This window comes from Eumetopias jubatus, unplaced genomic scaffold (genome assembly GCF_037043125.1).
Source record: "Eumetopias jubatus isolate StellerSeaLion01/CBP00866 unplaced genomic scaffold, mEumJub1_p1.0 scaffold_11, whole genome shotgun sequence".
In the NCBI taxonomy this organism is placed as follows: Eukaryota; Metazoa; Chordata; class Mammalia; order Carnivora; family Otariidae; genus Eumetopias; species Eumetopias jubatus.
In genome coordinates, this window is record NW_028274817.1 from 2,041,580 (window position 1) to 2,058,936 (window position 17,357).

Sequence of the window (17,357 nt, forward strand, 5' to 3'; positions counted from 1 at the left end):
CCTTGGATGGAAATACTGGCAATTAGTTTCCTATTAATTAACTACGTTCTTTAAGGAACGTGATAGTGACAATTAATGCCCTATAATTGACCATCAACTAAAAAAAGTGAATGTAACAATCATTCCAACGATCCTGCTCTGTAGTTAGATAAAGGGCAGAGATCTGAAAACATTATCAACATCACGTTATTTGTGTAAATCTTTGGCATTTGCTCTTCTTATTACACAAGGCAGAAAGGATCAAGGCACTCAAAGCTTAATGAAGCAAGGATAAATACCAGTGAAAAGTTAAGGAGGTTTCTCAAAAGCCAAGTTTGCAAATACCTATTAGTTGTCCCACGAATATTAGTATGGCAAGCCTCAGTCATGCAAAAAAAAAAAAAAAAGTAAAGGAATTTACTCCACTCTATGACATTTACTGATAATCTGGGCAAGAAATATCTTTTTGTTGGCAGAGACATTCACATTAAACATGCATTAGAAAACTGTTCAACTGCATAGGGCACAGGGAAGGATAAGAGCCTCTGCACAAAATTCAGACTGCATTTTGAATCAAACAAGACTCATCACTAGTAATTCTCTACTATACTGTAAGCTTTGCAGGGAGAACAGAGCAAAACTCATCACAGTTATCATGAACTAACCATATACTTGGGTTCAAAACCTGCTAAAGTTTCTTACAAACTCAATGCTGAGAAACTCTTTCCATAAGGAAATATGTGTTTGAAAAGTTTCATTTGCTTCAGAATTGTAAGAGAACAACTACATGTAAATTCCCAGTTTTAATTTTTTTTGTCGGGGGGTAGTGATGAAGTGGAGTGAGTAGGAGGGCAGGCTTCTCGGAACTACAAGTTAGTACTACAAGTGACTGCAAGTTTTTCCAAAGGAAAACACTGTCAAGGAAAATAAATGATTGGGAAAATACGATGGCAGATTTCAGATATAAATTTAATACATGATGATGGTAATAAGCCATCATTTTAGCCATGACTGCATGTGTTACAATGCCATACCTTGGACTCTTCACATCTTTTTGTCACACCCCCACATCAGCAAAACTTATTTTACCTACAGAACACTGATGACTTCCACGTCCACCTTAATGCAACCCATCACCATCTAATTGCCTTGACTATTGCAATAGCTTTCCAAGTGGACTCTCTACCTTTCATGCCTGCCCCCGTAACCTACTCCTTTCTTTTTTTAGTTCCAGTATAGTTAACATACAGTGTTGTATTAGTTTCAGGTACAATATAGTGATTCACCACTTCCATACAACACCTGGTGCTCATCACAAGTACACTCCCTAGTCCCCATCACCTGTTTCGCCCCCCACCCCCACCTCACCTCTAGGAACCATCAGTTTGTTCTCTAGAGTTAGAGTCTGTTTCCCGGTTTGTCTCTTTTTTTTTCCTTTGCTCATATGTGGGATTTAAGAAACAAAATGACCCACTGCCTATTCTTAACACAAGAGCCAGAGTGATCCCAAAAAACTTAAGTTCAGATAATTTCCCTCATCTGCTCCAACCTCCACAATGGCTTTCTCCCATCTCAGAGGAAAAGGCACAGTCATTACAATGGCCCTAAACAAAGTGGACCTTTGTTACTGCTCTGGCCTCATCACCTCCTAGTATTTTTCCTTTTGCTCACAGGGTTCCAATCACAACGGCCCCTCTACCGTACGTTTTCCACATCAAGTACATTTGTGCTTTGGTGCCTTCTCACTTGCTTTTGCTTCTGCCTGGAACATACTTGCTCCAGTTATCTGCATGACTCACGGACTCACTCCACTCTGGCCTCTGTTCAAATGTCACCTAATAAGGCAGGTCTTCACTAATCCCACATTTGTAATAGCCCACCTCCAGTCACTCTCTAAGTAGTACTTTTTTCCACATTTACAGATGAGAAACTAAAGTTCATGTAGCTAGTGAGTGATTGAACAAAATTTTAATCTCCAGATTATCTGACTTCAACGACAAAGTTCTTTCCATCCACCATGCTATCAGTTTAGAGTTGCCCAAGAGACAGAGGTATCGATATTTAATGAAATTGTGGATTCCTGGAGCCAGGAAGATACTCTAGAAATAGTTTTTGTCTCTACATTAATATAAAGTAAATGATTTATAAAATGAAATTTTTAATCAAAGCCTGGAAAAAATTGTGTGTTGTTACAAATTAAGAAGCCTTAGGATTTAATGAGGAAAAGTGTGAAATCATGCCTCGGCTATAGTCTGTTTCAGCAATGCTATATAACTTCATTCCCATTTAATGTTTATGTACAGACCTAACAGTCATAGCTTTATTTTTAAATATACCTATCTCAGGTAATCAAGTCCATGGTTTAAGATTAGTCATTCAACCCCATGTCTCAGACACCTCTACCTTCGGATGAGTCCATGTGTGTGTATTACCTAAAATGCTGAAAGGTAAAAGATTCTCTTGAGAGTGAAAACTTTGAACCAAACTACATAAAGAAACAAGGATAATACAACTAAGACCATCACTGTGCAAAATCCTCATGTACTAGGAAAAATTCACCAGACTCAATGACCAGTTTGGTTTAAGTAATATCTAATACAAGAATTTGGGAAGCTTTCTGGTCTTCACTATAACAAAACTTAAACTGCCATGGATCACACTCATACATTCTTTCTTTTAATATAGATTTAATAAGATCATTCTTCTTCTGTGATATCAGTACTCTAAAGTACAATTCAATGAAAATCTCTAATATGTGTATTTTATTCAGCTGTTTTGGTATCCTACAATTATAAACTGAGTTTGAAAATGCCAACTGTTTTCTAAAAAAAAGAAAGAGAATGAGAAATAAAGATATGTATCGTATTATTTGTAAATAAAGAGAAAATAGTAGACAAGCTCTCTATGCTTCTAACCGGGCCATGCAACATGTTAGCTGGAATAGCATAACTGGTTGAATAAGCTTCTAATACACTTCTAAGTTAACTGAAGAATAATGTAACAAAACTTCTATTAATTTACATGTTTCAAACTTCAGTACTATAGATCTCTGGGTCGGGGTTTGTCAAGTTCTTTAGTCAACTCTGTGGAATGAGGAATATACAATGAAAGCAACAATCCAAATATGATTCACAAAACGAGCCAAGTGACAGAGATTTCAGGAGTGGAGGAGGGTGTATTCTAAATACCTTCTCTTCACACACATGCGTTAATGGAATAGGAAGGTATGTAGTACTTTCATATTTAAGTGGCATATTTGTTAGATGTGCAGCCTGAAGGTCCAGAAAAAATTTTTCAGAAATCACATATTCTAAGCCAATGGTCCTATGAAGATAGAGAAAGCTTTTCTGAAGAAAGGCATAGTGACACCAAAGAGCTCAGGACTGAGTGACCTTTTTGGACACCACAGACCCTGACTGCAACTCGTGGGTAGATGTCTCCTGCTAAACTATGTCATCACTTCCAAAATTTTTTTCTAAATGAGATCATAATTTGTGCTTCAATATAAAGAAACAAAAACAAATCAGATCTGGGAATGGATGCCATGGGCCAGCACAAACAAATCATGACATTCATTGTTTAATCAGTATATAGTGGACTCTAAAGAAATGTACAAAATCAAACATATCCATTCCAGTGAGGGCTGCCTCGCAAAGCAGTCACCTTGGAGGTTATCCACTGATACTGAGGAGACTGCCATTTCAAAAAGCACATTCTTCTTTGAAGACTGCCTTCAGGGGCAGTTTAGAAACTACACACACACACACACACACACACACACACACACACACACACACACACAGCACTGCATTACCTCATATCAGAATTTTGTTATTATAGATCTAAAACTGAAACCAATGAAGATGACAATAAAACAGGTGCACATTTTGACAACATTGAGCAAACATCTTCTCTGATGAGTTATATGCTCCTGAAAACAAATGATGAACCTCTAAACAATAAACCAGAATGATCCTTCCCACCAAACTGGAAAAACTTACTGGTAAATGGCCAAGGAGACAAGTGATGTTTCCAGGGACAAAAATTATCACTCCGTCTGTGCTCAGTATTATCATAAAGCCATCTAATGACTAATGAAGAGAGAATAATAATGTAATTAAATAGTGGAACAATAATAAAATGATAGCTTTATTTCAAAATGCATAAATAATTATAATAGCACACTGAAAATGTATTGTGGTCCTTAAATATCAATAAAGCAGACACAGACTTAATTAAAATTCCATTATTCTGCCTCCTACACAGGATCTACTTAACCTTAAGCATGAGCTGTTTATCAAATGATGTGTCACTTAGACAAACAAATTTTAACGTATACCCAATTAATACAAAACTCTCCAACACAAGCTAGGAAGATTCATTTCCGTATGTAGGTTGTTTCACATTTAATTCAAAATTAATTTCAAAAATGCTAAGAATATTTTGCAGGGCATTTTATTTGTGGTTAGTTTAGTCATCTACTTATAAATATGGATATTTCCATTACTTTCCTGCTATATAATGGATTTGATATCCAGACAAATGCCTCCTGGTAAAGAACCCCTAAAATGATGAATAAAGTATATAAAAACTTCTATTTCATAAAAAGACCAAGCTTATTGTAAAGTAAAGCAAACAATCTGGTATCGGAAATGACTAGAACATGGGAATTAAAAGGAAAGGGGATATTGGAGTCTGTATTTGCCTTGGAAATACCTGTACAATACTGATGGCATAGAGATTGGGGGAGAGAAAGCAAACCCAGGCTTACACAAGGTGGGAAGTGAAATCAGAGACTTCTGCATAAAACCAAGCTTCCCAAAGGGTAACACTCTTAGCAGGCAAAATAGATCTTATCCAGCAAAGGGAGACAGTGAATGCACATGCCTGCCTGAGCCTCGGCTCTGGCTAGAGAGGGAAAACCGAAACTAGTCTCTTCTTAGAAGTGCTAAACAGAGGCCCACACTCACACAGATTGGGAGCTGGAATTCACGAACTACCTGTGTAGACTTCCACAGCCCAAGCCCATTATTCAGTTTAAGGGGTTCCTGACCCCAGGCATCTAGTAAAAAGAAACTGAAATCATCCCTAGAGAATCATTCTAAAACCAGGGCTCAAGGAATTCATGTGGATAAAGCTCCAAATAACATGAGCTTATAATAAGATATTAATAACACCAGGAAGAAATGAAACATCATGAACAAGGGGCAGTACAAATAATAAAATGCAGAATCAGATTAAAAAACAGTACATACTGGAATTATTGAAGATAAAATATAAAATAAGTTTCCTTAAATGGCTTAAATAAATAACAACGGGTATTGAAAATACGATGAAGGAACAAGAGACTCAGAACTGACCAGGCAGATGTGAAAAAGAAACACAATTTCTAGAAATGATATTATCGTCAAAAAATAAAAACTAACTACACAGTTAAATAGCATGCTGGAACACAGCTGGAAAGAACACAGAGCTGAAGAAATGACTCAGATCTCAACACAGAGAGACACAGGAATAGAAAATATGGGAAACTGAACGACATGGAGAAGGGAGCGAGGAAGTGTGTTAGATATTTTACACCTATCCACTTTATTCTCACAACTCAGTGAAAGAGATTTTTTAATACCCATTTTACAGAGAAAGAAATCAAGGCTCAGGGACAATAACTCTCTCAAGGACACAGAGCAAGTAAATGACAAAGGCACAAATCATAGCCCTGTCTGACTCAAAAGACCATGGTCATTCAGGCTTTAGCTTTTGGCCTTTGAACTTAGTGAAACTAAGCAGTTTCCTTGGAGCTAGAAACCATAAACACCTCATGTCCTTGAGGGGAAAAAGTAAGACTTGAAGGCCTGTTTTTTAGAGGCTAACAATCTATGTTGAAGGGTCTACCAGATATTATTTAATTTGCCACGAACAAAGACTTGTTCGTATTTGTTGTCACTCAAGATGAGTGGTTTCCAAAACTCAGTTATAAGAAGCATCTGGAGAGCCTGTTAGAAATGCAGGCTCCTGGCCCTACCAGAATTGAGACTCTGATTCAGACAGTTTAAGGTGGGTCCCAGGAATCTGTATTTTTACCAAGCTCCCTAGGTAATCCTGAGATGCATGGTCTCTTAGTCACACTGTGAAAAACACTATTCTTTATCTTCTATTGGACGTGTTCTAACATATGAGGTAAGCCAAGAACAAACCCCCTCTTACTTGTAGTGTCTTGCACTTGAAGTCTTCATAGCTATGAAACGATGGAATCCAATCAGATTGCTCTCTGGAGGTTTCTGGATTGACTTTGCCTTTTTAGAAAAACAAAGAAAGGATAGAAAACTGTCACATTAAAATGATTAGCTATGGGTATTAGATTTTTCAGAGTTATAATTAATTTTATAGAAAAGACTCTCATGAGAAAATGCTGAGTGCTAATGAAGGAGCTGATGTAGACTAACTAATTGCTTGTAAATTATCATAAACAGAGAAGTGTTTCAAATTGAAAAAGACCTTGAAGATCATCCAATTCAATTTGCACTGTACACACCTCGCCAAAAACTTCATGATTTTCAACCTCCAGTTCTTTCCTTTTCTTGACTTCTTTAAGTCTTCTGCATTCCACCTAAACCCAGTAATCATAATATGCCAGCGAAGGTATGGCTGTGTCAAGGCCTCTAGGCAGATCCAGACACCTAACTAGAATATCTTTAAGCCCTATCTCATATCTCTTCAAAGCTGTTAATAAAGTTGCATCTCCCAACCATCCTTCTTCATTCTTCAAGGTTTTCCAGTTTTCCCAATGAACACCGTTTCTGATGCTGTGCTCACTCAGAGCCTTTGCTATCAACATCTGTCCCCACCACCTGCCCCAATCCGACCTATAGTCCACTAACTTCACTAATACAGGGAATTCCCTAACACAGCCCTCCAATCTCCAGTTATTTTAATGCATGTCAATAACTGTTAGTTTCTTCTCCTCACAGAACAGTTAGAGACCCATGGCATACAACTTTGATCCCTTTTAAAAATGTTAAATGCCCTGACAAGGATAATTCTGATAACAGAGCTTGTTTTCTCAGTGGGTAAGAGTCTCAGATCCTTTCCTATCAGTAGATTTGGATAATAAGGAGGCCAAGCATGAGCAGAAAAGCATCAGAGCCCTCACTAAAGAGGGAATGAAAAGAGGGTGTATAACTGTCTGGGAAATGATGGAATATAAAAATAAACCACACCAATTGCATAAATGCCTCATGATCAGTGTTTCTGACTACTGTCCCAGCCGGGAAACTCAATTCTGGTCACAGCTCCTCAAGATCAAGAAAAAACCCATGACACTCTCTCATAGCTGATTGCTGAAGTCATTTCCCCACTGACTTTCAGCTCTACCTAGTGATTTTCATCTCCTACACTCCCTCCAAAGAAATAAGTAAGACTGAAGAGAGTCTACATATTTCCAAGATAATAAAACCAATGTATTTTATCAATCAACCATAAAGGGCTTTTTACATTACTATTATCCATAAATTTATTCTTGTTTTGCTTGTAGGATGGGCACCATATCCAATTCTTTGCTAAAACCCCAGTATCTAGCATAGTACTTAACTCATAATAGGGACTTGATAATTCTTATGAAACTAAACCTCATTCATTCGTTTATTTAACTAATATTTTTTAAAGATTTATTTATTTGAGAGAGCACGAGTGGAGGGCAGAGGGAGAGGGAGAAAGAAACTCAAGCAGACACTGTGCTGAGCATGGAGCCCAACACAGGGCTCGATCTCACGACCCTGAGATCTACAACGTGAGCCAAAACCAAGAGTCAGATGCTTAACCAACTGCACAACCCAGGTGCCCCATTATTTAACTAACATTTACTGAGCTCCAACTACGTATCCTGTTCTGTTCTAGAGGCTCAGAATATAGTACAAACAAGACAAGTGACGTGACTGTCCTTCTGTATCTTACAGAACGGTGAGAGGGGTAGACAGACAACACACACATGGACAGGAATGACAGGAAGACAGCCACAGGAAAACCTGGGGGCAAAGCATCTTGAGCAGAGGAAGGAGTAAGTACAAAAGAAGCAGAAAAGAATTTGGCCTATTTAAATTACAAACAAGAGGCCAGAGTGGCTACAGTAGGATGACCAAGGGATAGAGTAGTAGGAAATGAAGTTTGAGAGACAGGCAGGGTCAGATCATGTAGGGTATATGTTAAGGAGTTGACATTATTCTAAGTGGAATATGAGCTACTTTTAAGCAGGAGAGTGATAGGTGTTTTGAGGGGAGAGGCATAGGGAAAGGGAGAGAGAGAACCTTAAGTAGGCTCCACACCCAGTGCAGAGCTCGATCTCACAACCCTGAGATCATGACCTGAGCCGAAATCAAGAGTTGGACGCTTAACCAACTGAACCACCCAGGTGCCCCTAGTGACATGTTTTTAAAAGACCACTATGGGGGCACACTATGGATGGCTCAGTTGGTTAAAGGGTCTGCCTTGGGCTCAGGTCACGATCCCAGGGTCCTGGGATCGAGCCCCATGTCGGGCTCCCTGCTCAGCAGAGAGCCTGCTTCTCCCTCTCCCTCTGCCTGCCGCTCCCCCTGCTTGTGCTCTCTCTCTCTCTCTCTCTCTCTCTCTGTGTGTGTGTGTGTGTGTGTGTGTGTGTGTTAAATAAATAAATAAATATATATATATTTTAAAAAATAAAATAAAAAATAAAAGACCACTATGGTATTTTGTGCAAAATAGATCAAACTGGGGAGCAAGCCTAGAAGCAGAGTATACCTAGGAGGCTTCTACAAAAGTAACAGATGCTGGTGGCCTGCATTTGGTTGGTATACCAAGGCTATAGAAATGGGGAGAAGTGAATGGATTTGAGATATATTTTAGAGGCAAAACCAAAAGGGCTTGCTGAAGAATTAGATGAGGAGGTGGAAGAAATGGAGGACACAAGAATGATTTATACATTTTTAGCTTGGGCAGCTGGAAGAATGACTGGTGGTATCAGTTACTGGAATAAGGAAACCTGGGGGGGGGGGGCGGGCGCTGAGAGGCAATGGAGTAGAGAGGGACCAAGAGTTCCTTTATGGCCATGTTAACTTTTCTATTAGATATCCAAGTGAAGAAGTCACATAGGAAACTCTTGCTGATTTAATAATGAGTATAGTTCTCAAGGATGGGCCTCAGGTAGGTCAGGGCTAGAGACAGACTTAACAAGCAGGGGTCACTGACATCCAGGTAGCACTTCAAGTTAAGAGACTGGATGAGATTACCTAGGAAATGAGTGTAGCTAGAGAAGAAAAAAGGTCCAAGGACTGAGCTCTGGGGCACACTGGTGTTCGGAGGTTGAAAGGGAAAGTGGAAAAGTAGAAAGAAGAAAAGAAGGGAAGGAGCAGCCAATGAGCTAAGAGAGAAACCAGGTGAGTGTGTTATTCTGGAAGCCAGGAGAAAAGTACTTCAAGAAGAAAGGAGTGGTCACCGGTCCAGTGTTTTTAAAAAGGCCAAGAAAGATGTGGAGAGTTAAGGACCAAATAATTCAGCAGTGTGGAGGTCACTGTTACCCCTGACAAAAGTAGCTGTACTGGAGCAGTGAAACCTGTAGCCCCAGGGGAGTGGACTGAGGAGAGAATGAGGGATGAGGATGTGGGGACAGGGTCCGTACAATCCTTTCAAGAAGTTGTGCTGTGAAGAGGGCACAGAAATAGAGTAATAGAAGCATCATGGGGTCAAGAAAATATTTTTTTAAGTAACAGATTTTTACAGCATGATTATATGCATATGGGTATAACCTGTTCAGATGTTTTGAATTAAGTCTACTTAAATATTATAGGTACTATTTTACACCCTCAGGGCCACGTTTCCCTTAGCAACATTTACCATATGCTTCAAGTGCCTAAGATACAGAAATTTGCATTATTCTTGCCCAGTATACTTCTATTAATTCTCATTTCCTTGTTCCACTTTTACATGAACCTTAACAACATTTTCAGCATTGGCTATAAACAAACTATGAAGAGAGAGAAACTACGTATCTGTGTATTAGAAGGGGCTTCAGGAGACCCTCTCTTCATTAATCCCTCCCAGCTGTCCCACCCGCAACCAATTTTCAACATGGCTAATCAAAAAGCTATAAGGATGAGTTGGGGTGCCCAGATCAAACCTTCCTTCTTCTGTGAAGGGGTGGTAGTGTCCTGCGCTGTTTTAGATCTGTCTCCCTTCACAGGATAACCATGAGTTTGCAGCATGGCACGCAGTTCCTTAAAGAAGGCATTAAACCGGTCCTTCTTTTTATTTTCAGATATATTAGGTACATCCCTAAGTGACAAAAAACAATCAGCATTGTTAATGGTAAGGGTAGGTCTAGGAATCCAGATGATGAAACAATGGATGGAGAAGAAATAAGAAGAGAGAAAGGGAATTGTTAATGTCAACTTTTGAGCGAAAACCCAGATCCTTGATCATTCACAGGACAATAATAACTGCCAATATTAAAATGAGGTAATGAAAACCAATCTCATCTCCCTTAGACTGGGAGGTCCTCGAGGGTAGGGACCACATCTGTCTCAGTGTCTTCCAGCGCAAAGCCCAGCACAGTGTCTGGCACAGTAACCTAAGAATTATATAAAATAAGTTAAATCCAAATTAACTTGAATTTACTGGTGGATCTTTGTTCCACCATATATTCTTACCTGCTTTTACAAGAGTACTTCTGATTAAAGAAAATTCTTTCTATATGATATATAATTACTCAAGAGGCTCTTGCAAAGCCATTGCTCCATCTCAGAGAGAAGGCTGAACAATAAAAGGCTAATTGAAATCTTTTTTTTTAACTTTGAAAAACAGATCATGCCGAAAAATTTGGACAAAAACTTTTTGATCAGTGCACTGGAATTTATTTTTTTAAACTAACATATTTTTTAATTTAAAGTCAATTAGCCAATATTTGTACATTGTCAGTTTCAGATATAGTGTTCAATAATTCATCAGTTGTGTATAACACCCAGTGCTCATCAATCCTGTGCCCTCTTTAATGCCCATCACCCAGTTACCCCATCCCCCCAATGCACCTCCCCTTCAGCAAACCTCAGATTGTTTCCCAGAGTTAAGGATTTCTTGTGGTTTGTCTCCCTCTCTGATTTCTTCCCATTCAGTAATTTACTTTAGATGCTTGAACTGGAAAAATAAGGTAATTTATCTTTTCAAACATACACGATTTTAAGCTCCAGGCAAACCATGGCCCCAAAACAAGCTTCTAAACCTACCAGGGAGTGTAAAGCAATTATTTAGTGTCAGCTCCTGGCAGCCACTGTGTAAGTCATGGAAGACACAGTTTGATGAGGGAGGTTGTCAGGTACATAGGTAATGCACTAAGTATTATAATAGACTTGGGGCCAGGGGTTATCGAAAACCCACTGGAGAGACCAAATTTCCCTGAGTCAGGCTTCCCCAAGGAAGTAGGAGTTTGCAAAGACGTGAAACAGGAACAGAAGACAGAAGACAGGGGAGAGGGCTTTGACAGCAATATCAGTGAGTTATGAATTCATACCTTTTCTCTTCTCTGTCAGCCTCATCCATTATTCAGTGATGTAACAATTCTAAAATCAAAGTGGAACAACATTTTACTAAGAAGTCAGTCTATGATGAATCACAATAAAGCAATAAGACTAATCAGAATTCTCAATTGCATAGCACCTTTCCCTTAAGGAATGCCTACTTCTTTTAAAGACAGAATTTCATTAAGTACCAAAAACCCTCTCATACGTTATGTAGATGTTGAAGACTTGCTTTGTTGTCTGATCCCCAATAAATTTAGTCACAATAGCATTACAAATGAATATATTTGAAAAAGTTACAAAAACATTCTGTGAAGTTACACAACTTAATCCAAAAGTATCTGTACGTTTAATTCCATACCCTTAAAATTCCTTTAACATCCACTAACTTGAAGAACACTTGAAACAAAGACAGATGTGGGTTAAAAGTTTCATATCTATACACAATACCATGCCACAATAGACAAAATCTGCATTTATTGCTATCACAGAAATCCTGGGCATATAAAAAATGGCCCTAAAATCACCAAAGTCCTCTGCTTTGAATTGTATAATTAGACTCACACATTACCTCAAGGTCATAGAAGTCAATGACGTTCAAATACATGTCTGTTAAATAAGAAGCAGCTAAAACATAACAAACATCCTTCAAAAGCTCTCAAGAAAGTAAGGGAGAGCTTAGGGGTACAACACTGAGAAGATGCTGAAAACCAAAGCTGGTTAGTACCCCAACCAGTGCTGTTGTGAGGACCAGGAAGCAAAGCTATGCAACAAAGGACCTCGGATATTAAGGCCCTCTTTGGTGACAGAAAATCCAAGCAAAGCATTGAAACTAAAACCCACCACCTCTTCCCTACATATAGGCAAGACTCCCGGAGGCTTTGGTTTCATTTAAAAAGCCCTCCTGACACAAAGGAAGAAAACAAGGAAGTTTGGCTATCTCAGCATGTTCTCTGGGTAGGAAAAAAAGGGTGCTATTAGACTGAATAGGGCTCTAAGGGATGCAAAGACAAACCCATTCTGGAGAGATACTCTCTAAAGACAAGTTCCACAGAATTTCCACAGGTAAGGTAATGCTGAAGACGGGCTCACCATCCAGAATTAGAAAGTTATGTAAGGAAACAATCCACCATATAGGACACACACACACCAGCACCACCCCAGCAGTATGAGACCTCCAAGAACTTGAAATAATTAAAAGATCTAAAAGCCATTATAAAATAATTGTGTTTAGAAATATGAAAAACAAAATAGATGGAACTGAAAACATGAGAAAAACCAGGTAGACATGAAAAACAACAAAAGTGAAATTCTATAAATAAAAACATATTCAATGGAATTAATTTCAAAAGGATGGATTAAGCATGTATTAACAAAAACCAGATGAGGGGCACCTGGTGGCTCAGTCAGTTGAGGGTGACTCTTGCTTTTGGCTCAGGTCCTGATCTCAGGGGTCATGAGGTCAGGCTCCATGCTCAGCAGGGAGTCTGATTCTCTCTCTCTCCCTCTGACCCTCCCCACCCTTTATCTCTCTCTCTCTCAAATAAATAAATAGGGGCGCCTGGGTGGCTCAGTCAGTTAAGCATCTGCCTTTGGCTTGGGTCATAATTCCAGGACCCTGGGATCCAGCCCTGCATCATGCTCCCTGCTCAGCGGGGAGTCTGGTTCTCCCTCTCCCTCTGCCTGCTGCTCCCCCAGCTTGTGTGCTCACTCTCTGTCTCTCTCTCTCAAATAAATAAATAAAATCTTTTAAAAAATAAAATAAAATAAATTTAAAAAACAGATGAGAAAATTAATAAATGGAATACAGACATGAAGAAATTTACCATATTGCCTCTACAGAGAGATAGTAAAGTGGAAAATAAGAAACAAGAGATTATGAAACATGCATAACAGAATGGGAAAGCCTAATATAGTTCTAATAGGAGTTCCAGATGAAGAGAATAGCAAGAATTAGAGAAAGGCAGTAAAGAAATAATGGCTAAAATTTTCCCAGAATGGAAAATGTGACCCAATCTGGATAAATTAAAATAAAACCACATTTGAAACATCATAGTGGAATTTCAGAGCATGAAACACAAATAGGCCATTCTAGGCCATAAAACAGATCAACAACTACCAAAGAACCATATGCTCCAGTCCTAATGCCATTTAATTAGAAATCAAGAACAAAAAGATAACATAAAACCCTGTAGATCTGAATATTTAAGACAACAGCAACAACAAAAACAAAATTTCCTAAATAGCTCTGAAAATCAGAAAATATTTAGAACTGAAGGACTGTAAAATACTATATATTAAAACCTATAAAATTCAGCTAAAGCAACACCAAGGAATTTAGACCCTTAAATACTCATGAGAAAAAAATGAAAATAAATGAGCTAAGCAGTCAACAAAACAAATTGTAAAAATAAGAGTAAAGCTGGGGTGCCTGGGTGGCTCAGTCGTTGGGTGTCCGCCTTCGGCTCGGGTCATAATCTCAGGGTCCTGGGATGGAGCCCTGCATCGGGCTCCCTGCTAGGTGGGAAGCTTGCTTCTCCCTCTTCCACTCCCCCTGCTTGTGTTCCCTCTCTCGCTGTCTCTTTGTCAAATGAGTAAATAAAATCTTTAAAAAAATTAAATAAGAGTAAAGCCAGATAAAGGAGATGCAAGGAAATAATAATGATAGGATGAGAAAACCACTTTGATAAAAAAGATACAATAGAACAGGTAAACAAATCTGTTAATTAAAAAAAACAATAAAATAAAATATTGTTATACCAGATAGATCAAGAAATAAAGGAGAAGACATATTCTGGAATGGAAAGTGCATACATATGAATTTGAGATGGTAAGAAGTAGTATGATCAGCTCTATGACCATAAATTTGAAAACAGAGATGAAATATTTCCTAGAAAAATGTATTTTCACCTATTAAACCTCTTTAATAATACAAAGAAAATTGGAAGCAATCATATAAATGTAAAGAAATTAATGCAATAATTAAAAATCTATCCACAGAAAAGCAACCTAACCTAATCTAAACAAAACAGTCCCAAGGCATTCAGAGACTGATACTTCCACACATTTAAATAATAGGTGTATCATATTTCATGCAAATTATTCCAGAAAACAGATAAAGAAGTCTCTCACCTCTCAACTCTTTTTATAATCCTAGTATATTCTTTATACCAAACCAGATAAAGGAAGCATCAAAAGGGAAAATTTTACAAGCCAATTTTATTTATGATCCAGATGCAAAATCCTAAGTAAAATTATCAAACCCAAACCAAGAGAGTATTTAAAAACTTAGGCTAACTCTAGAAATACTAAGATAATTTCACATTAGAAAAAATATAATTCAATATATCAGACAAAAAAAAAGAATGTGATCATCTCAGTAGATGCAGAAAATGCATTTGATATCATTCAAAACACATGTATACTTTTTTTAACAGACCAGGTAGAGATAGGAGCTTCTTTAACCTGATAAAGGGAAACAACCAAAAGCATACAAAGATCATACTCAAAGGTAGAGCATTAGAGGAATTCTTTATATTCAGGAAAAAAAAATAAGACTGGCTGCTAAAACATTTAATACATAGTGCTAAAAGTACTAACCAATGCATTAAGATAAGAAAAAGAAATAAAATCAATAGCTCTTGGAAAGGAAAAATAAAAGTCCTCATTCATGAACACTATGATTATCTACATAGAAAATCCAAGAGATTCTGCAATTTACTAAAATAATAAAATACTTCAGCAAGATTGCTATATACCAGATTAATATATAAAAGTTAACTTTGTTCCTTTATACCAGCATTTAGAAAATATTTTTTGAAGATGCAATCAAAACAGAAATTTATAGGGACTACTGCTTATGGCCATGGAATAGCCTCCTGCCATGAACAACTAAGAGACTGGACAAATTAGAGGAAATACCTATTGGGAAACATTGGACAGCAGGCAGCACATGCCTGTGATCCCTGGGATAAGAGCAAAAATGAGACAAACACTACAATAATCCCAGCTTTCTACCTAAAGGTACGTTCAGACCATGGTTCGTGAAGCAGAATCCCAAGCAGAGTACAGTGGTCTCACTGAGATTAGGAGACAGAAATAAGATTTCAGGAAAGCCAAGGTGGTTGGAATTTGTGGAGCAGAATACCAGAAAGAAAAAAGCTATGGCAAAACAAACAAACTCCAGAAATCTGAATACAGAGTCCCTTGAACCTTTGGCTGTGCCTGTGCAAGGTGATACTCTACACGACCAATCAAGGAACAACTACCAGGGAAAGAACAAACCCAGTAAATTCAAAACGTTTTAAACAATCATAGCTTATGCATGGCTGGAAGACAGATCTGAGTTTCATCCAGCAGAGTGGAGAAAAAAGACTGAGAAAATGCACAGAGCCTCACTGTGGGATAAAATCAGGCAATGTAACTGGATTCCCAGAAAGGGGAGGCAAAATAATTTGAATAATGGCCATTTTTTCCATACTGGATGAAAAATATAAACTCATATTCAAGAAGCTCAATGAATCCAAGAAAATAAACACAATGGAAAACGCACTAAGGCATATAATAAACAAACTGCTGAAAACCAATTATAAAAAGAAAATCTTAAAAGCAAACAAATAAACACATTTAATACAAGAGAAAAAAAAATGACCTCTGTCTGACTTCTTATCAAACAACCCAAGCCAAAAGAAACTGAAACATCTTTAAAGTGCTGGGGGAAGGGTTTGGAATCAAGCTAGAATTCTATATCCAACAAAAATACACCCTTCAGAGAAGTTGAGGGTAAGGACACCTTTAGATGAACAAAACCTGAAAGAAGTCAAGGCCAGTACATTACCACTACCAGAAATGTTAAAGGAAGTACTTCAGGTAAAAGGAAAATGACATCAGATGGAAACTCAGATTTACATAAAGACATGAAAAGCACTGGCAATGATATATATGTAGATAAATATGAAATAATTTTTTTCCTCTTTATGTCCAAGAGAACTGAAATAAAAACAAACGACTGTAGGGCTTATAATATGTGTAGAAGTCAAACCTATGATAATAACAACGCAAACGACAGGAGGGTGGACAATAACAATGTACTGTTGTCAGGTTCTTACATTATACATAAAGTGGCACAATAGGAGTTCACAGCACACAGTAATAAGTTAAAGGTGTATACTATAAACTGCCTAGAGCAACAAATAAAACACACATGTGATATAAATTATAAATCAAAAAAGATAAAATGGCATACTAATTAAATACTCATTTAATTCAAAAGAAAGAAGAAAAAGAAGACAAAGATAACAAAGATCAAATGGGACAAACAGAAAACATGTAGTAAGATGGTAGACTTAAATTTAACCATATTAATAATTATATTAACTGTCAATGGACACAAATGTTAAGTCTGGAACTGCTAAAAGTGGACAGAAAAGTAAGGCCAAGGGGCACCTGTGTGGCTCAGTCGGTTAAGCGTCTGTCTTCTGGTCAGGTCGTGATCCCAGGATTCTGGGATCAAGCCCCACATCAGGCTCCCTGTTCGTGGGAAGCTTGCTTCTCTTTCTCCTCCCCATTCATGCTCTCTCCCGCTCTCTCTCTCTCTCAAATAAATAAATAAAATCTTAAAAAAAAAGAAAAAGAAAAGGAAGGCCAAACTACCCTTGAACGATGTGAGGGGTTAGGGCACTGACACCCCCCACATAGTTGAAAATGCACATTTAACTTTTGACTCCCCTAAAACTTAACTACTAATAGCCTACTGTTGAGTGGAAGCCTTACTGATAACATAAACAGTCGATTAACACAGATTTTGGATGTTATATGTATTATGTACTGCGTTCTTACAAT

At 37.9% G+C, this 17,357-nt stretch overlaps 1 protein-coding gene across 1 annotated transcript in view; it reads right to left on the bottom strand.

Moving 5' to 3' along the window:
- PASD1 (PAS domain containing repressor 1) overlaps positions 1-17,357 on the bottom strand; it is a 93,561-nt gene that overhangs the window by 44,518 nt on the left and 31,686 nt on the right. Inside the window, exons 2-5 of the mRNA XM_028091963.2 lie at positions 11,510-11,558; positions 10,124-10,278; positions 6,184-6,272; positions 3,981-4,070 (exon numbers count right to left, since the gene is read on the bottom strand). Of these exons, the coding sequence (XP_027947764.1) occupies positions 3,981-4,070; positions 6,184-6,272; positions 10,124-10,278; positions 11,510-11,538 (363 nt within the window). The 5' untranslated portion in view covers positions 11,539-11,558. The remainder of the gene's footprint in view (positions 1-3,980; positions 4,071-6,183; positions 6,273-10,123; positions 10,279-11,509; positions 11,559-17,357) is intronic.